The sequence below is a fragment of the Aulostomus chinensis genome, chromosome 10 (genome assembly GCF_037954235.1).
Source record: "Aulostomus chinensis isolate RoL2024-O1b breed Wild chromosome 10, RoL_Achi_v1.0, whole genome shotgun sequence".
Lineage (NCBI taxonomy): Eukaryota > Metazoa > Chordata > Actinopteri > Syngnathiformes > Aulostomidae > Aulostomus > Aulostomus chinensis.
Window position 1 is genome coordinate 17,616,529 of NC_141329.1, and position 21,672 is coordinate 17,638,200.

The 21,672-nt window shown below is 41.3% G+C and overlaps 1 protein-coding gene across 1 annotated transcript in view; it reads left to right on the forward strand.

Annotated features, from left to right (window-relative positions):
• The window catches only part of sik2b (salt-inducible kinase 2b), a 54,608-nt gene that overhangs the window by 23,053 nt on the left and 9,883 nt on the right, over positions 1 to 21,672 (forward strand). The window contains exons 5-10 of the mRNA XM_086216206.1: positions 4,199 to 4,360; positions 14,302 to 14,426; positions 14,589 to 14,712; positions 17,937 to 18,163; positions 20,218 to 20,370; positions 20,803 to 20,961. Of these exons, the coding sequence (XP_086072332.1) occupies positions 4,199 to 4,360; positions 14,302 to 14,426; positions 14,589 to 14,712; positions 17,937 to 18,163; positions 20,218 to 20,370; positions 20,803 to 20,961 (950 nt within the window). The remainder of the gene's footprint in view (positions 1 to 4,198; positions 4,361 to 14,301; positions 14,427 to 14,588; positions 14,713 to 17,936; positions 18,164 to 20,217; positions 20,371 to 20,802; positions 20,962 to 21,672) is intronic.

Sequence of the window (21,672 nt, forward strand, 5' to 3'; positions counted from 1 at the left end):
TTATTCTAACATTGTTTGATGAATTGTGTTAGTCCCATCTCTATGAAAGCAAAAAATTCAAGCAGCATTTTAGTGTTGGTGATTTTTCTTTACATTGAACCATCTACCATGCACTTTCCTTGAATCATATTCTCAGAGAAAGGGGGGGATTTGATCCCTATTCTCTTCACAGGTGCATATTTGGACCTCCTTGACACATTCCCCTCCCCAGCGTTCTTTTTGATTAGCAGCATTGCATGAACACTGCCCTGGTCACTAGACAGCCTCCTCTATGGAATTTGACAGCTGCTATCTAATCAGGTTTGCTCAATCTGTCAGATGTTGGCTATTTATCAACCAACCTGTTGATGAGAAATCTTTATCAACTCCTTAAAGTTTTATAGTATAGCCTGTGGCCTTGACGTTTTTATGAGTGCAGAGTTTGTCTTAACACTCTGACTCTTCAATGCAGAGTTGTAAGTAATAAGTATTTACATGTGCAACCACTGCACCACTGTTTTTTGCATGCTGTTCACAGAGACAGACTGTGAAAACTGGTCTTCTGTGACTTATCAGGGCATCATTACTGGGGCTTAATTTTGAAAACTTGTTATGTCATAAAAATACACAAGGATGACAATTGAAAGGAAAAACAGCCTCCAGACCAGCTTCAGTCGTCTGTACTGGAGGGATGATCTTCCTACAGATATTCCTGTCTAACTCAATGATCCGAAAGCTCACTTAGCTGATATTGAAATCAAGTGACTGCACACCATCATGTCTGGGTTCATAATATTTAAAGAAGTCATGTAAAATGCCGAAACCAATGTAAAAAGTGATTCCCTGTGAGAAATAGTCAAGACGATGCAAGGTCACACAGAGCTGCATCTGAAAGACTGCCACTTCCAACTTGCACAGGATTAACAGCAAAAACACAACCCCCAAAAGTACCTATCTACATATTGACAGTACTTACCAATCATGCTTTGTCAGATCTCTCCACAAACAATCAATTGAATGTTTATATTTGAACAATTACAGTATGTTTGACATTGCTTAACACTTTTCATCACATTGCTCAATGAATTAGATAGTTGATCTACCTATTTGTCTTAAAATCAAATGTCAACTTGAGTTGGAAATGGTTTGGGATCAACACTGTCCTAAAGCCTGGTTTATGCTTCTGCGTCATGTTGACGCGTACCTACGCCGTCGATGCAGACCCCTACGCCGTAGCCTGACGTGCACCTCCAAAAAATCCTGACTACGTCGTGTCGATGAGTCGTGACATGAACATCAAGGACTGTGATTGGTCTGCTCAGAGAAGGTTGCCGAATGCATGAAGAGGTGGAAGAACCTCCGTAACAAATATGTGCGTCTCTGGAAGAAAATGGCCACAAGAAGTCATGTTTGTCATGTTCAAAGTTTACAGTTTGATTCATGAAAGCAAACAGTCGTTCAAAGAAAAGCACTGGACTTTCTGTTGTAAATAGTTTTGTTTTGGAATCTGACAAGAGCCCCCCGAAACCATACAAAGACACAGCCATACCCCCTAGCGGCTTGGCGGTGAATTGCAGAGCAACGCGTTCCCTCCACGCAGAACTTCGAATGCTCAATGACGGCATAGGGTCTACGCTGTTGCTGCGATGCAGAAGCATAAACCAGGCTTAAGAGTGCAAGTGGATCCAGAACATGCCTGTATAATGCCCCAACAGCATAATAGAGCCACCAGATCCCCTGGAGTGTGAGGTTCAATCATTTATGCCTGCACCTTCCTCTCTGTGTATGCACTGATGCACAATTATCTATTCTGACCTCATTTTTTACTGATGTCCCTCCCATATGTCTAAATGTAGATTGAACACCTTACTGGTTGAGCTGACGCTATGACTGAAGCTCCTGGCATCCACTCCCCAACAACAAACCAGCTTTCAGAATCACTTAAATCATTTTCTCTTGCCATCCTCATCAAAGATCCTCTTGCCCTGTTCAGCATTTTTTATCTGTTACACATTCATAGACTTATGGCTCAATTATGACACTAATGTGGTCCATGCTTGGGCCAAACATTCATGTTTTTTTGCACACCCCCTTGCAAGCATCTGCATTCACTGTTTTCTCCACTCGTTGTTTCCTTCACTGCAGTACAGTATATGTTGTAGGTTTTCCCTACTTTTCACCCACCTGTTCTGTATGTGCGTGTTTTAGTCCTTAGGTGTACACCAGGGGAAATCACAGCAATATTGCGAATGTAAAAAAAAATAAAAAAATAAAAAATACATATGTTTTCAATAAATGCAAAGTCTCAAAAAGTAATATCTTGAGCAAGCTTAGCTGCAAGTTTCTGTCTGCTTTTAAATGAGAAAAATACTCAATGAATTAGACCTCTAGGGTGTTGAGATAATCGCCATCCTAATGTATTTGTATACATATGAAGTAGGTTAGGGGTGTGTATTGCAGTTGTTGTCAGGTTTGGTCGGTGGTCTGTAACCTTGCCAGCTGAAATGAAAGCCAACAGTGTGTGCTATCTTGTTTGCCACGGAGTGTGAATTGAAGAGTTAGCAAGCTATTTGGACAGAGAGGTGTGAAGAGGAACCCCGCCGACAGCAACAAACACCTCACTTTCCAAAGTTCATGGGGCTGCAGTAAATAATGTATGGTGTAAAATGGTCTGTCAGGACAACATTGTAGGCATTAGTGATGGCAGAATGTGAAAGGTTAAAGGAACAATGAGTGAAATTTGAGAGAAGACAATGCAAGGTCAGTGATCTAAACACTTAAAGAGAGAAGAACATACAATTTATGGCTCTGGCTCTCCATCAGCTCTAGACCTTGGAGTCATGCGCCTTTCCAAACAACCACAAACTCAATCTGTCTTACTTCGCACAGGCTGCTCAGCAGATAAACAGATAAATCAAGTTTGTTTTATTCATTTGGTGAGAACGTAGCTTCATGCAATTACATTGGTCTCTAGATTTGTGTGGTTGTATATCAGTGTGTGAAAACTTCGCATCATTATTACAACTGCAACACTCACACAATGTTCCAGCTTGATATTACGTAGCATTGGGGTTCTCTAGTCCTCCTTTTTCCCACTTAAGCTATGGCACAGAAAATTCCCCACCGTCAACTCTTGCTTCAACACACACTCAAGTTTGGACAACAGGTTTCTCAAGAAACATTGCAGCATGCGCTGAGTGGCTTTACAAGTCATGCTGTCTTGTAAGGCAGCTGTAAACTGTAGTTGGGCACCAAGCCTGCACATCATCAAAATTAAATTATCCTTTCCTACGGGTCCTGGCGTGGGTTGGACCTGTGGCTGTTTCCTGGGGGGAGGGGTGGCCCGGGGCTCCCCGTGTCCTGGGGGTTTCTGGGTGCTCTGGTGGCTTGGTCCTGACCTACCTGCTATCCTGGACTGGGGGTGCGATGTCCTGGCCCCCCCACACCAGCTACGCACAGCATCCAAGACAAACCATAGCACACACACATACACACACACACATACACACGCGTATACACACATACACGCATGCGGCGCACAACTGACCCATAAACACACTCAGACATTTATCTAAAAATTATATTAAACCAAATGGTAAGCCTGCACCGGAAATTCTGCCAGCAATGTTTTTTCCTTTTTTTTTTTTTTTTCCTTTTCTCCTCTCTGTTGTTGTTGTTACTTTTTCTTTGTTTGTTTGTTTGGTTTTTGTTTTGTTTTCTGCTATTACTGTTGTTTTTGTCTCCCCCCTCCCCCTTGTCTTCCCTATCCTGTCCCTGTTCTCTCTTCCTATCCACTCCTGAGCCTCAGTCCGGTAGCTTTATCAGTGAACCAATACCATTCCCAATAAAATTAAACATAAATGGCAATAGGAGGAGTTTATCAGATTCTTCCTATGCAGAGTAAAACTGCTTCAGTACAACAAGGCACCAGGAACATTGATGCTGCTTGCCCCAGCTACTGAACAGGACAGGTTAAAAAAAATAAAAATAAAATAAAAAGTAAATTATCCTTCCAACACAACCACTAAGACTCAGTTGAAAGAAAAATCAGTTCAACTGTGCAAATGCACAAAGTGATGCCTTATATTTCAGTTGGTAGGCCTGGAGAGCCATTTAATGTCGTGAAATGTATATTCTCTGTATATACTTTTAACACATCACCTCTCTCTCTCTCCCTCGCTCTCTCTCTCTACATTTCTACATTTATATCTGGCTGTAGACTACCTGGCTAAGCATGGCCGTCTCAGTGAGCTGGAGGCCAGGAGGAAATTCTGGCAGATCTTGTCAGCAGTGGAGTATTGCCACAACCGCAACATCGTCCACAGGGATCTGAAGGCGGAGAATCTGCTCCTGGATGGCCATATGAACATCAAAATTGCAGGTACCATTGCAGTGTTGTTCATGAGAACCCAGAAAATCACTGATGGATGAGAAATATAGGATGTTTGCATGGGGTTATTTAGTTTTGATCCATTACCTGCCATGATCTTAGTGCTGTCACGGTTAAGAAATGTCTTAACTATCTGTGCAGGCCATTTGCAGAGTGTTGAGAAGTGGTCGAAGGTTGCGTGTGAGATAGCTTTTGGCTGAGAGATGCCTCTTCAAACGTTTGAAATCCACATCCGCCAGTGCCTTGTGATAAAGCCTGATGTAACTGCACGTTCCCTTTCTGTGCCTGCCAATCACAAAACAGTCATACATTTATTTGTGTATATTCTCAGTCATCCAGGTCATTGTAATTTTAAAAAATAATAGAAGATGTGGATTATTTTTGAGAAAGTCAAACTTTTAGACTTAATTTATGTGAGTAATTGAAAGTATAGCGAAGTGCAACAAATGTATTAAGGTAGTTGCATGTTACAGAGGCTAAACCCACAAATTTTGGAAACACTCTCAAGTTTGACATTTCATCTGCTCCATTGCTATTTGACCTCAACAAGGCAAAGTCACTCATTTCACTTCAGTTTCTATCACAAAGTTTACATTGATTTTTAAGCACTTCCAGTTTATGTTCCAAAATAATCCCATTGATGAGCTGCCGCCACAGCTATAAAATGAAATAAAATGACCCAAGAAGAAGAAGGAAAAAAAAACCATCACAGGATCATTGCCATCCTGGTGATTATGAAAAAATTACATTTAATTAATTTAATTAATTGAATGGTAAACATAACGTTAGCATCAATCACTAACAGCAAGGTAGCCTTGAACATAGTGTGAGCTGGCTGACATGAAAAGATGTGAAATGATTCTATTTAATTCCTTTTTTATGAACAAGTAACAATGAAATGGTTCCTTGAATTTTCTGTGGATGAGAGAAGCAACTTTCTGGTTCACATACTCAACACATACCTGGTGATGTGCCATAAATGCTGCTTCACTACCAGCTGGTAAACGAAATCTGTGCAATACTTTACATTTTTCAAATAACTGTTGACCTAGTGGTTAGAAGTACACAAAGTAGGAAGTAGCTTAAAAGCAGTATTCATACAATGTGTAAACAAAACTGTACAACAGGATAAGTATTTCATTTTATAAAAGAGAAAAGTATGTTACCCCAACATGCCTTGAACAAAAAAATTACTATAACAGACAAACCAGGTGACGATATACTAGCTGTCTCTCTGCTTGATAAATCCCTTTGCAGCTCTTTTCATGTAAGTTCCTTATTTTTTAAAACCAAATTATGGAGAGAAGTATCAGTCGGTAAATATTGGTGGTGAATATCAATAAAATCAGTAAGGATACCCATGCCTAGATCAGAGGAGATTAAAAATCTCTCTCCAGTGACCCCAGGCTATCATATTGAGGAAGAAACACCAGACATAGTTGACAAAAAGAGGAATAAAACCAGAGGCAGAGAGTTGGGAATAAACTGGAGGTCTGTAGTACAAGCTTTAATGTGTGACTATTAAGCAACTGGCATTTAGAGCTAGCTAGTGAGAATGTCACTCTACTGCTGTATCCCAGAGTCTAGCAGGGGGTTCGGCGAGAGGGGAAGGGGAAAGGAGGAATTTAAGTGTAATTGGAGGACAGGAGGAGGTGATGGACTAGCTACTTTAAAGGCAGAATAGCAGATTAGGCAATGGAGGCAGAATGATGAGGTTTGGTACATAACATAAAGCAGGATGGTAGGGCTGCACTTGTAACAATGCGCAGAATGAGGCCAAGGTTTACCTTTATTCACAGCTCTTCCTGATATCCACAAAAGTTGAGCTGATAAAGACTGGACAGTGTAAAATACTGGTATGAATGGTTATGAACAAGTGCTTCAGGAAAAATTACCGTCGTGCTCTCAAAGACTGCGAATCGTCAACTAAAAGCAGCGTTCTGCAGAGTGCACACTTCTGGTAAGGCCATAAACTGACTGGCTTCTTTCTTGGTCCATTCTTCACTCCTCCATCAAGGTTTGTGATAATTGGTCCACTAATTTATTAGGAAATTACAAATATACCGAGTATACTTTTACGTATTGAAGTGTTGCAGACAAACAGACTGACAAACCTAATCTGGGGGCTAGGGGAAATGAGCTCCGCGGTTACACTTCAAACACAGCTTTACTAGTGGTCAATAGATTGTTTTTAATGTTCTTTAACAGATAACAATAAATTACACAGAACTTTATAAATGTTGGAGAACCGAGTGTTCTCCTTGGTAATTACCTGCATCAATCTGTCCACTCCTTCTCAGATGGGTCCAAGATGATGATAACCTGGGGATGTTATTACCCCAGCAGTAATTTTACGAAGATGTTTGACTCACAGCCCATTGTCCGCACCACAGATTAGATTTAAAGCAGCAAAACAATGAACAGAACAGAACCTGGCGTTAGATTAAAGAAAACATCTCTGTGGAAAACATCACCAGTAACGTACATTTTGTCCTTCTTGGGGACATGTTTGTGTCTGGGTCAGAAAAAACACTGCAGGGTTTCGGTTTTATTTCTGTGAATATTAGCAGTGTCTTTTGCTTTTGATTATTCCTTCGTCAATTTGACTGTATTTATTTTAGAAGTGGGTTGACTTAGACTAACTCAGATCTTTCACTCAGATCCTTTAACTTACCCAGGATTGGCGAGTCTGTCATCTACGTTCACCTAGATCCCTTTTGTCCTCCACCTGCTGCTGCCACTAGGCTACGTTAACAAAGTTCATCAGTAACTGTCCTTATAACCTGTATATGCTCGTTATAGTAGCTCTACCATCTGTCTCGCTTTAGGCAAGTAGCCTAGCTGCGAGTATTTTAAGTCTGGAAACATAGCTGTCACTCACAGATCCAGACTCATCCTGCATGCAGCACTTCCATAATAGCAGAGTCGGACCCACAAACCCAAATGGATCCGTGGCTCTTCTGTAATAGCAGACTCAGTCTCACAAACCCGAGTTGGTCAGTGACACTTCCTCTATAGAAGACCCAGACTCAGATTCATTGATCTGAGTGATCCATTGTACTTCGGTGGTAGCAGACTCAGACTCACTAACCCAAATGGGATAGAGGAACTTCCTAAATAGCAGACTAAGACACGCAAAACTGAGTGGATCAGTGGAATTTCCTCACTAGCAAGAAACGCCAGATTCAGCTGAGCTCCAGAACTTTCAATAGCACAAAACTGCTTAAGCAGACTTTTCACCTCCAAACACAGGAAAACTGCGTGTTCATGTTTATTTGCGATATCATTAAGTGAAATGATCATGCTTGTGAAATGAATGCTTCTGGGCATGTTTCACAACATGACAGACTTTTTTTTGGATTCAACACAAAAATAAAACATAAAAGTAAATGCCTTCGCTTCTGCCTAAATTGTTGTCCTTGTCCTGCAGCGCTCTCATCAACGAGTCCCCTTGCTCGTCGGGGTAGGTGACGTCAGCGGGCATTCGGGCTGTCAACTAGGATTATGCTCTTGGTGATACTGACTCAAGTGACTCAAAAGACTCATTAGCCCGGATCTGTTAAGTGAATGACCCAGAAGGACTCGAAACCGTAAAAGGAACCAAATTTCCTAAACCTCTAAAGATTTGTTTTAAACTGTGGGTATACTTGTCTGGTTGATCTGCTTCCATAAATCCTATTTTCACTTTCTATTTTGATAGCTTGCGTCTGACATCATGTAATTTGAGATACACAGTCACGTCAGAACGAGCTTCTCCTCCATTTTGTTGGATACCAGGATGAAAAGAACCCCACCCATCTTATATTTGAGAGAAAGTTCCAACATCAGAACCTTTATGAAAAGTTCTGAAAATCTCAATTAGAAGTACTTGGAGAAAAGTACACTAAAAAGTGCTTCTCCTTGAGATTGCCACATGAAGTTACATATACTTGCTCTACTATAGGAACAAAAAAAGACATTGTCTTTCACAGACTCACGCTCCTATCCAAATCAGTGTCTGTCAATTTAGCAACATGATAGTTCAGATGAGTAAACACTATATCCATCCATCCATTCATCCATTTTCTTCTGCTTATCTTGATTGGGGGGGGGGGGGCTGGAGTCTATCCCAGCGGCTTTTGGGCAAGAGGCGGGGTTCATCCGGATGGGACACCAGTCCAACACATAGAGACAGACAACCATTCACACTCACATTCATACCTACGATCAATTTCGAGTATCAATCAGCCTCGTCCCCTCTTGATGTCTTTGGACTGTGGGAGGAAGCTGGAGTACCAGAGAGAACCCACACAGGAACAGGGAGAACATGGAGACTCCACACAGAAAGATCTCGCTCCAGAGCCGGTACTCGAACCCAGAGCCTTGTTGCTGTGAGGCCACAGTGCTAACCACTGCACCACCGTGCCACCCCGAGTAAACATTCTTGATTTATATGATTAATTCATAATTTCTACTGAGATGTAAATTGGATAGGGCTGAGATGAGATTATTATACATTTCTTAATAATTTGTGTGATTAATCATTAGCCAATGTTGACCTACACGGCCACATGATCTGTTTCTGTTGACGACTCATTTCCTCTATTTACATACATTTGTGCATCATGTTTGCATTTTGTGAAATTAAAAAAAAATCGTGTTTTTTGTGAAATGTATCATTTTAGCAATAAATGAACCTGCTTTTAACTCTCCCCAAACCCCTTTCTGGTGTCACCTGAATGCTCTTGTCATTTAATTTGAATACGCAGTGGAACAAATTGGTCATTACACTGGTGCAAACAATAATAACAAATTTATAATAATCCGTGCAGAGACCAGATGTCTAGGTTTTTGTGTGATTGTCCCGGTTTGAAGCTGAAGGTTTCCAACAAATACAACAATATAAAAATAATCTTTGGAAGTAATTTTTGCATAGTAACATTTAATTTTTAAACTATGAAGTGTTAAAATAAAGGAGAGCATATAACATAGTCCATGATGTAGATCTGCGGTCAGCTTGGTTACTTTCCTCAGACACTGACAGCATTGCTATTGCTAGTCTTTCAACACTGGAATCCATTTGTTGTGCACTCCTATTATAATGCCTGTCAACTTGATATTTTGCAATTGGAGGTGACCGTACTTGGATGACATTGTGGAGCTGTGGTGAGGAGCTAATTAATCACAAGGTAGTCAAGTGGCCCACACCTTAAAGCATCTGTTTTACTCTTTCTGATTATTTATAAAATTAACATCTATGATAAACAAAATAGAATGGGAGGTTTGTGTCATTTTCTCATTCTATTTTCAACCAGTGGAGGTGCCCCCTGCTGACCAGTAGAAAGAATGCAGCTTTAGTGCACTTGAGCTTTGGCTTCATTTTTTCAAACACAGAAGGTTTGAACGCTTATCTTGTTAAGGGTCATGGGGGAGCTGGAGCCTATCCCAGCAGCCTTTGGGCGAGAGACGGGGTTCACCCTGGATGGGTCACCAGTCCATCACAGGACCACCACATATAGACAGACAACCATTCACACTCAGCCACACCTACAGTCAGTTTAGGGACTCCACACAGAAAGAACCTAGAACCTTCTTTCTGTGAAGCGACAGTACTAACCACTGCACCACTGTGCCGCCCTGGTTTGTGCAGTTATTCTTGTAATTGTACAGTCTACTTAGCAAAATCAATTTTAATGGATAAACAATGCAGCTTACCTCTGCATTCAACATAAATGTGTCTGTGGGTCAGTCATTGTGTTGTTGTCAATGCTGCTTGCCGGTTTAGCAATAAGCAAGTGTCATATGCCAAAACCTGTCTGTACCAATTAATCGTCATGCCTAACACTCCTAATGAAATCGGCTATGGTGCTTGCATCAGTACATAAATGTACATGAATATGAAGTAGGGTATTGCTTTTAGGTTTATCTGAGAGTATGTGCAGACAATGCCTGGTGAATTTACAAATAGACCACATCTAAAGTCAAATTTAAACGATTTTTCCTGTAATTCAATGATACCTTTTTACTTTGTGAAGGCCTCCTCTGGTCAGTCTGTATGAAGCTTAACCAGTCAGTAGCTATTCAAAGAAAGGTCATGCTCATGGTGGCTGCAGAGAGGGAAATAGGGGGGGGGGGGGGGGGGGGCGTCATGTTTTCCCTTCAGACAATGTTCAAGTTGACAGATTTAAGGGGATGGAAAGAGAAGAGAGGAGAAGAAATAACCAAAACGTTCAATTGCTGAATCAGAGGAGGTAGAGAGGTGGCCTTTCTATGGTTCTGATAAAGAGGAGAACAACCTTTAAACTCAAAATTGAATGTGTCTCATATTCTCTCATATTCCAAGCACTTAGTGGTTGTTGTCTGATTGACTGATCAAAAACCGGGTCGGACAGCTTGTTAGCACATCACACTTTTGCAGACAGAAAAATACATACATCATTATGTACATGCATCAGCTGGCAGATGACATCCAGTCTAAAAGTAAAACAGTTTAACAATGTCAAATTGATTAAATATTATTCAGTTGCACAGTTGCACACACTGTTTTGACTCACTCAGCCCTGCTTTCCCTCTCTCCCACAATCACACTGACATGGAAGCTGTGAATAAGAAACCAGGACACAAAATAATTAAGGGCAAGAAAATGTTTCTGCTTCTTTTACCATTTTTTTCCTGTTTATTAAAGGTTTACCAGCCACCGAGAACAGGTGTGCAAATATTTTAACAAGTACCAGTTCATGGGCTGACACTGGTCAGAATACTATGACCATACAAACTATACATGAGAGTTGTTGCCAAATCCCTGAAAATATTATTTAAAAAATGATTTATTTGGTTGCCACTATGGCCACGTGACATGCATGACGAGTGATGAAATCAGCAAATGAATCTGAAATTCCCCCTACAGAAATATTACACGTATTTACACATTAGTTTGAATTAATCAATTTCACTTAACATAGCAGACCAAGTAAGCTTGTATTGACAAAAAACATAAACTATTTAAATTGCTAATGAATTTAATATTTCGTCAATGAAAGGAATAATGTGTCATGAGTGTTGTAAAATCTAGCATTAAACATTGTGGTTGAGAGGCAGAGCAGGCATAAATGTGATGCTTCAGAGATGTCTTGCCTATACATTTTATTCTAAAGCCTTAAAAGCGCATCTCTGTTTGCAAAAGAACCCCCAAAAATTAAACCGTTCGCATTAGCAAAATCACAGTTATACATTTGTTTTGTTTTTTTAGCGGCAGGAAGTGAGTGTGATGTAAGATGAGAGACAACAATACTTGATACTTGACAAAATAGAGGTTGATTAAATTTTGGAGCTGTGCATCCTGAGCTGCAGCCTTAACTATGTCGATGCTTGACACAGAAACATATTTGACTGCTGGATGCTGTTCTCTTAACGCACCATGATGATGATACCACTTATAGCTACACTTTAAACACACAGCTTTATAAGCCGTTAGCTGGAGTGTATTCCAGTGGGGCACGTTTAGGTTAATATTATGCAAATACTGATGCGTGCGACAGATGCATGCTTCCGTACCCCACCCTTTCTGTTAAGCTCTGACTGCAGTTAGTAGCCTGCAGCGTGCTGAAGCTTTTGACGTCAAACAGTCTGCTCAGTATTCAGCTCCATGAAATGGGTCACAGCTTCTGACGATAAACCGACTGCACTGCTCCGCTCCGCTCTGCCTGCATCTCACATCTTACCTTCACAGCAGCATCAGACAGTCAGCATCCTTATAAAACCCGTCGAGGTACAACGCTTTCCCTTCCACTTTAGTTTACCCCACCTGCTGCTACCTGCACTGCAGCAAGTAAATGGACTGACAACCACACAATTGCTGTTCTGGCAATAGGAACTAATCTTTCAAACACAGTGTGTTTTCGAGTGCAATTTGCAACTCTTTCTAGTCATGATACAGTCAATACAGCTATTTCATCATTTACATATTCTACAAACCCTATTTGAATTTCAGTTGACACAAATAAAGTCATATTTGCTTCTCAAATGTGAGAATTTGCGATTGTCTACCAAAATTACATCTTGGGTTCTATGAAATGGAGATTGGACCTTTTGGTCCTCCTACAAGATTGTCTTCCAGAAAACTTAAATTAATTTGATTGATAGTTAGAATAGGGGTTTATTGTAGACTATTTGTACTGGAGGTGTTGTCTGGCAGGCAGACTGTGTGAATTTGTGTTTTTGTCATCGTGATTTTGTCATTCACTGGAGATGAAGATGTCTCAAAGCAGATGCAAGCAAAGGGAAGGGAAGAGGATGCAAGTTTGAGAACACACACAGAAGAGGATTTTTTGTTTGTGTGTGTGTGTGTGTTAGGGGAACCACATCACATCACATCACCTCCAGCTGCTATATATAAAACCTAGATTGTTTTTTTTCAATCAGTGTTATTTGTTTTGCCGTGCATTTCTCTCTTTATATAACTGTGTCAAATTATTGAAAAGGATGAGCGTGGAGGGTTAAGCGAGCCTGATTGTCTGCTCCCATTGCTATTGGGTCACACCGGCACTAAAATGTGTCCCACTCATAACAAACTAAACATGGGCTTATTTTTATAACCTGTTACATATTGATTTACTCACTTTCCTATCACCAGTCAATTATTTAGGCCACAACATGTTTAAAAATAGATATCAATTCCTCCAGCAGGTTTTGACGCTGTATGATGCATCAAAAAAACATTTCAGAAATAAAATTTCCAACATTATGAGGCTGAGAAACAAAGTGCATCCTCGTGTCTAAATATGTTTATTTTAACTTTACATCTGAAGAACTGGCAAGAAGCATTTTACACGTCTCATAAAACCAAATGGGGAGAGGAGACAAAATGAATGAGAAGTGAGGAATGATATGAGCAAATAGAAAAAGAGGTTGGCTGAGTGATTGCAGGCACACAAGTTGGCTCACTGTGATTCGGTCGTTATTACTGCAGCTCTTAGTTAGGTTGTAATGAAAGGCAGACATGAAGCTCTCAGTGTGTGTGTGTGTGTGTGTGTGTGTGTATGTGTGCGTGTAAGTGTATATTACACTTCCCGTCTTGTTCCTCCTGAAGGTAAAATCTGACTTTTAGTCATTCTGCAGGCAGCAAATCAGAGTGAAGCATCTGATGACTTCATGTCTCTAGGGGAGGTTACCTCATACGAAGGCCCATTTGCTCAGCACACAGATATGTGGATCACTTATTACATTATGCAAAACCTGCACACCCCACAGGGCCTTGGTTAGTTTGTAAAGTTGTCTAACTCCTTCAGCATCTGTCACCTCTAGTACAATTATAGTACAATTTTTTTTCCTATAATTCAATAAGTCATACACTGATCATGACAAAAGTTCAACCAAAGATGTCTAATAGGATTCAGTAATGAAGTGATGACAAAAAATAAATCATCTCTATTTTTATGTCGAAAAACTTTTCTGCCCAATATTCAGCAACAGTCCTCACTGCATAATATAATGGATGTAAACTGACTAGTTGGCAAAGACATGCGCACATGTTTTTGGTTTGTGTTTTACAAATCTCATTTCTGGAGCTCTTACCAGATTTCCACAACACAATTATCGTGCACTTAATAACTCCGCATAACACTATTAATGCAATATTTGTGGGATATTTTAAGTAATTCATTAGAACATGAATGCAATAAAACAAAATCTTAGGAAATATTTATAAATCGATGGCTCTCAAAATACTATGGTTGGTGGTGGAGAGTTTGAAAAGCATATACAAAAACGAATGAAAATAACAGTTTAAGATAGTTACTGGTGCTGGATTATTTAAGATTTTGTCATGTGTAGTAGTAACATCATACAAGTATTTGATATTTTTAAGTATTATGGTTATCATCATTCCTTGTGTATAGGACATTGCTATACAGGACACCATGTTTCAACTCTCCTTTTCATCGTGTCTTGTACAGACTTTGGATTTGGGAACTTTTTCCAGCCTGGGGAACCTCTGGCCACATGGTGTGGCAGCCCCCCCTATGCTGCTCCTGAGGTCTTTGAGGGCCAACAGTACGAGGGCCCACAGTTGGACATCTGGGTATGTTGAGTCATTACATTCACGTGACAACTGTATAAGAGTGATTATTCAAACTGCAATGATGAAAAGACTCAATAGGCTTAAATTTTGATATATCTATAGCAATATATCTGAATCGTCTAATGATTATTTCCTTGTCCCGTCAACTTTCTAACATTCCAGAGTATGGGGGTGGTTCTGTATGTCCTGGTGTGTGGTGCGTTGCCCTTTGATGGGCCCACTTTACCTGTGCTGCGACAGAGAGTGCTGGAGGGAAGGTTTCGCATCCCCTACTTCATGACTGAAGGTGAGAAAAGACGAGCTCAGTCTCTCAAAGATATCCAGTACAGCTGCAGTATTGATCATATGTAATTTGGAGTAGAAATTTTTGGCTGTCAGTATTTCTGAAAACTGGATAATTCAGATAAAATGATAACTGAGTCACATTCTATTTTGCAATAATTTCAATTTTGTGATTAAATGAGTATGAGAGCGAGAAAATCAGTTGTTTGATGTCAAGGAGTCAGATTAGGAGTTAATGACTAATCATGCTAAATAATCCCAGTATTGAACACAATAATCGTGATATATTAGCTCGTCAAAAAAATGCTCTATCATGCATTTGTTAGATATGTTCCATTCTTTCTTTTCATGGTACAATGTGGATCAGATTCAAAAATAGCCTAGAAATTAGTGTGATGAACATTAGTGCTCCAGTGAATAGAACATGTTTTCCGATTTGAGTCACCGCACTGTTGAATGTTTGCTGGCAGACTCTTTCAGTCGTGGCCTTTTGGGGGGGGGGTCATTTCATTAATGAGACAGATTACACTCATTTGAAGGGGATACAGGAGGAAACCCTGTCATTGTCCTCTGTAATGGTGTTTGTGTGTGTCTATCAGTGTGTTTACAGCTCTGCTAACTGTGTCCAAGCAATCCTGCTGTTAGCGGCTGTGCTAGTTAGATGGCAACAGATTTAAGTCCAGAGCTGGACCTGCTTATATAACCTGGGGAAGAGCCAGTGAGGCCTTCCAACCGCTTGCCTGCATTTCCCTCTAAAGACAGTCTGTCCGTCTGACTCTCTGCCTGTGAGACATCTTGTCTCTTGGTCTTGTTTCTCCATATCTCATCTTCTGTCTGTAGCACTTTCCCCACAGGGGGTGTGGTAAGACTCCACCAGATTTTTTTTTTTTTGCCTACCTTGAAGCTGTTAACACATGAGGGGGGAGTAGGAGTGTAATGTCAGATCTGTGGACACACTAACTGTACTTGAGAAAGAAGAACATGGTGTGCTATGTCCTCAAGTCCAATTTTTATTTCGTTCCCTTCATTGGCCATAGCAGGCACTAGACAGTAGAACACAAGGACGTCCTAACTCTGTCAGCGTGATGCTCCTGCATTGTAGGTCCAATAGATACTAGTACAGGATGACTTATTAAAGCAAACCAAGTGCGAGAGTATATTTTCTATTTGTTACAAACATTAGACACTATTGGCTGAAATGTACCAGGGACTGCACCAAATGTAAAAAACCCTTGGGCTGCAACAGGGATTATTTGCGTCATCATTTACATTCAAAATACTTTCCACTTATCGTTCTGGTTTATTTTAATGTTACCAGTTGCTTTTGAAAAGACCACAAGGATATGTGATAAATAAATACAGCATTTTTGCAGGTAAAGAGAATTTAAATGATTAATTAATTTGCAATGTCGTTTCAAATAATTTTTCATTTAACTGACAAATCTGAATATTACAGAAGAGTCTTGGTGCCAGGGATTAAAAAATGTTGGACTTAAAATGGTGAGAATACATGTTAAAAACACTCACCTGCACACTCCAGCTATGTAGGCTACACACTCTTTCAGGGCGGTAGCTGTCAGGTTCCCACTAGCTGTTAGCAGTCGTTCTGATGGACCAGATGGTTTGACTTCATTCTCAATTAATATTTCAGCTTTATTGTTATAGACATTTCAACTCTAAAATCTTTCTCTTCTCTTATCCATCGATCCATTTATCCATTTTCTATACCGCTTTTCCGTTAAGGGTCTTGGGTGGGAGGGGGTGTGCTGGTGCCTCTCCCTGCTGACATTGGGCGAGAGGCGCTGTTCACCCTGGACAGGTCGCCAGTCCATCGTAGGGCCATCAGGAGCAATTAGGGGTTCAGTAATTTGCACAAGGATACTTCAACATGGTCACCGGGGGGAGTGAGGATCGAACCAGCAACCCTTTGATTGCTAGACGGCAACACTCCAAGCCATGCCCCCCTTCTCTTATGGCTGGGCCAAATACTCTTTGTTATAGTAATCAACTAATTATTTTAAATCAAAATATCCCTTTCTAGCCAACCAAACTAAAACAAAATGTGTTAATAATGGTGGCGTCACTAACTCAAGGGCAAATCAGATATTTTGTTTGTTCATACTTTTTTGTATACTGGCACATCTACTTTCGAAATTAAAGTGATTTCATCCCAATAATCACAATCAGTTCAAAGGCTTCAGTACTGGGTCCCTAATACTTCTCACTGCAGAGTTCTGATTTCTTTCACCGGGTGCAACTCTACACCTTTGGGAGACTGTAAGTGTTAACTGGGATGGTTCTGTGGTTGAGTCATGGTGGTGTAACGTCCTGGCAAAGAACAGCGTCAGTCAATCAGCCCACCAGCTCAACAGCAATGCAGTGTTGGCCCCTTGCATAGTCCAACCATCCCTAGTGGCTCAAAGTCTGTAGAAGTGGGATCTACATCAACTGTTGCTATAAACACAGCTGTTGTAACAAGCTGAGTTGAAATTTCTTGTGGGTCAAACACATTGTATAGTAGTTGTAGTAGATTTTAACTATAGGTGCTACCAAGAGGCGGTCATCCACAAAACATTAACAGTGAGTACTGACTGAAACGCTAGGTGTGAGCTACAAGATATGTGATGTAAAGCAGATCAGCAGGGCATCTGAGAAGAATGTGCAGCAGGGGCTTACACGTCCCAGAGACCTGCAGAAAAAGGTGTGTGTGTGTGTGTGTGTGTGTGTGTGTGTGTGTGTGTGTGTGTGTGTGTGTGTGTGTGTGTGTGTGTGTGTGTGTGTGTGTGTGTAACAAAAATAACTTTGACTGAGGTTATTGAAAACCCACCTGTTTCACTTTAAGGCCAGAGAAGTGGGGTGAATGGGTGAGGATGCCATGCACTACAGAAGACAGGAATGCAGCACAGGCAGTAGAGGTGCAGCCAGGCCAAAGTGGCACAGCCAGGGGACCTGTAATCCTGTTAAGAACCCAGCTGTGTCTGACGTCAAACTCATCTAGCCATTAACTAGAGGTCAGGAGCCCTCATTTGTAAGGAGGGAAGTAGAAAAGACATGCTGTTGAGAGATAAAAGAAACCTGGAAAATAGATTAAGCTCCTGTATGTTATTTTTGCCCCATTTCATCGGTGCTAGTTTGAAAAGGAGGCTCATCATACAAGACAGCCTCTTTTTTCCTAAAATATAAAAACCTTGTTACATTCTCTGTCATTTGTCTTTCTCCCTCTCTCAGACTGTGAGCATCTGATCCGCAGGATGTTGGTTCTAGACCCATCAAAGCGCCTGTCCGTTGCCCAGATCAAGGAGCACAAGTGGATGGCTCTGGATATTCCAGTGCAGAGGCCTGTTCTGTACCAACAGCCTGTGTCTGCTGAGGGTGAGGTGGGTGTGGGGGAGTACAGCGAGCAGGTCCTTCGCTTGATGCACAGCCTTGGCATCGACCAGCACAAGACTGTAGAGGTAAGAGGGAGGGAATCCTTCCCTTTATTTATTCAAAAAGAAAGAAGGAGTGTGTTTTGTGAGTGTGTACATATACAGATACACCAATATGGGCATCCGTGTAGCATGGTGATGAGTGTTGGAATACAGACACAAAATATGTCCTTGAGCAAGATACCGAACCCCTAATAGCCCCTGATAAGGTGGTTGGCACCTCTGCCATCGGTGTGTGAATGAGGCAACACTGTTAAGCACTTGGAGTGCTTTTAAGGTGGAGGGTGGCTGTATAAATAGAACCCATTACCATTACATATCTGTCCTCATCCCTAAAGGGATAGTTCATCCAAAAATGAAAATTCTGTCATTATCTACTCACCCTTGTACCAAAGGAAGGTCGGGTTAGTTTCACCGGAAAGGGCGTTGCAGTAGTCTCCCCAGCAATTGCAATACATGGTGACCAATTTTCAGATGTAAAAAAAATAATAATAATTACAATAAAGCCATACTAGTCCATGCTTCTGGTAAGATTTAATCACAGTGTCCCGAGGCATCAGTATGCTGAGCTGTTTTGAAAAACATCATTGACAACATTTGTTCAGCCTCCCTTTTCACTGTTGTGCATGAGTTCTTGTTCTAGAAAGATGCAAAATAATCTTCAGAATCCAAAAATGAAATAGCTTGTACCATTTCGACATTATTGAGAAAGAAAAAAAAAAGATGTACTTTTATTTGTTGCTTGAGCAATATGTTCACACCGTTCATGTTTTCAGCATCTAAATGTGTTAGACCCGCTGTCATGTGTGTAAGTGTGTGCATACACGCGTGTGTATGTGTGTTTGTACTCTGTTTTTACAAAGTTCATTTTAGTCGATCAAGAGTCCCTCTGAAGGTTACCTGCAGTATAGTCTGTATGTGCTGTCTCCTCATCTAATACTGATTCTACTTATGTATATATATATATATATATATATATATTCTGCCAATTGTACACCAAGATAACTATGGAACTCAGTGTATCTTAAGAACTTCTCTTCAACAACAGTCTCTTCATCTGGAATCATTCATTTATACAAAATATCATTAGGGCCTGAGCCTGAAGGTACTTCAGGTGAAGACCCTATTATGTTTGCTCGACACACTCGCCACTTCAAAAGTTAATTTGACCCCCTAAACATGCTCGAAAACTCACCAAATTTAGTACACACATTGGGTGCGGCGAAAAATTCGATAATTAAAAAAATAAGAAGCGCTCTACTCAATAGCACCACCTAGATACACAAAAAACCACGCCACAGCCTGTAGGAATGTCCTACAGACATGGGACCAACACCGTTTTATTCGTCTCATCAAGACGGAACAATCATACACCAACACCCCTGACCTAACTCTTAACAGGATGTCCACAATTTGTACACAAATGTCAAATTTTGGACAATTTTGCACCCCAAACAAACGCTATCTCCTCCGAGGGCGTTCATGGTATCGCTTCCAAAACTTCATCATGACTCTCCAACCTCTGCTGATCAAAAGTTATTAAAAGTTTTTATATAGCGTGAGCAGTTTGGGTTTTATAAGCCCTCAAAGTGGGGGAGACACTTTTTACACTTTTCACCTTACAATGGAAACCAATGGGGCACCTGTCTGCTCTCATGGAACATACTCTCAAACACTCACTTCTCACATGTAAACTAAAACTCCCACAGCCTCAAAATACACACCACTGTATTCCTGACAAAAATCCCTACAAAAATATGGTATCATGTTCCACTTTTGCCCAACATGCAGAGCTATTTGATTTTGAATCACTAAAAATGTCAGCATCCTCCTCCCTCTCCACTCTGTCACAGACAGCAGAGAGCAGTGGGGGAGGGGTTCTTAAAGGGCCAGCTCTCAACTCTGCTCTCACTCTCTGATCACACTCAGGCTTCTATCTCCTAAACTACAAGGCCTACAAACTTGCCAAATACACCGTTAAATTCGGGCCGGCGTCAATGATGCAACCGTAGGCCACGCAGGGGCTCAGGCCCTAACAACGCTGCTTGCAGCTTTAATTTCTCTTGTCTTTCTTGCTTCAGTCTCTGCAGAACAAAAGCTACAACCACTTCGCTGCTATCTACTACCTGCTGGTTGAGCGTCTCAAGGCCCATCGCTGCAGCTTCCCTGTCGAACAGAGGCTTGATGCCCGACAGCGACGGCCCAGCACCATCGCCGAACAGACTGTCGCCAAGGTAACTGCTTGGTGCCAAGGTGGTGAGGGGGGTTCTGAATAATGTGTACAGAGATTACCAACCACAGCACCCTGATCAAAGCTCTGTTATTCACACCTGCACCAAAGGACAAACAAACAGATGAACCGTGCCTTTCATTTATCCATGCAGCCAGGTTCTGTCCTCACCTGTTCTCTTCTGGTCTCTTCCAACCTGCCTTGATCTTAATGTGTCTTGCTCCTACATTATTCAGCGCTCCCAATTTTCTCTTAACTGACAATTTCTTTCTCATTTCCTTCACCGTCTAGCCTCGCTTTCTTTCTGCTACTGTACCTAAATTATAAAATGAAAGTCACTGCAGCTCATTGTTGTTACATTATTATCAATGAGGTTGATAAATATCAGCCAGAATTTTTTGACTCTTTTCTTTTAATTCTCTCCGTCTCTCTGCAGTCCACCAGTGGTTCAGCCCAGGTGGGTTTGCTCCCTCAGGGTGTTCGTCTGTTGCGCTCCCCTGCTGTGCCCCAAGCCTCCTCGGATGCTTTCAATTTCACCCAGACAGCTTGCCCCCTGGAGCAGAGTTTCATGGTGGAGGATGTCAGCACCCCCAAAGTAGGTCCAACACTAGTAGCAGCGGGCTGAAACTTCTTTGACAAGCATATCTTTTCATTTGTGTATGTGTGTGTGTGTGTGTGTGTGTGTGTGTGTGTGTGTGTGTGTGTGTGTGTGTGTGTGTGTGTGTGTGTGTGTGTGTGTGAGTGAGTAAGTGTACGTGTACGCGCGCGTGTGCTCTAGTTCTCATGTGACAGCTCACTCACAGCCAGCTTCACTTATGGAAGATGTAGTCATCACACTTAATATTGTCCTTCACATGAATGTCCTGAAAAATTACCCCAATTTGGTTTCAAGCATCAGCTTGATCCATCAGCCTGCCAGAGTTCAGTTGACTTTTTCTGTTATGTAAGCGCTCAGCCAGCACTCACATCAGACAGGACAGCTGCCTGTCCAGCACACGTCTCAGACACACTCACACACACTTTTATACACACATACTCAACGCTCACACTCTTACTCTGTTACTGTGCCAACCACTGACCTTTTTCCTTCAGACCCATACTTAAACTGACCGACTGTTACAAAACACAGATACCAGTAGTCTGATTTGACAGCCGCACACACCTGCAGGGCTTCACACACATACAGGGCTTCACACACATACATATAGCATCATTCTTCAAAATTTCCTTTCCATCCCACCCCCACTCCTGGTCAATAAAAAGTGTGTGTGTGTGTGTGTGTGTGTGTGTGTGTGTGTGTGTGTGT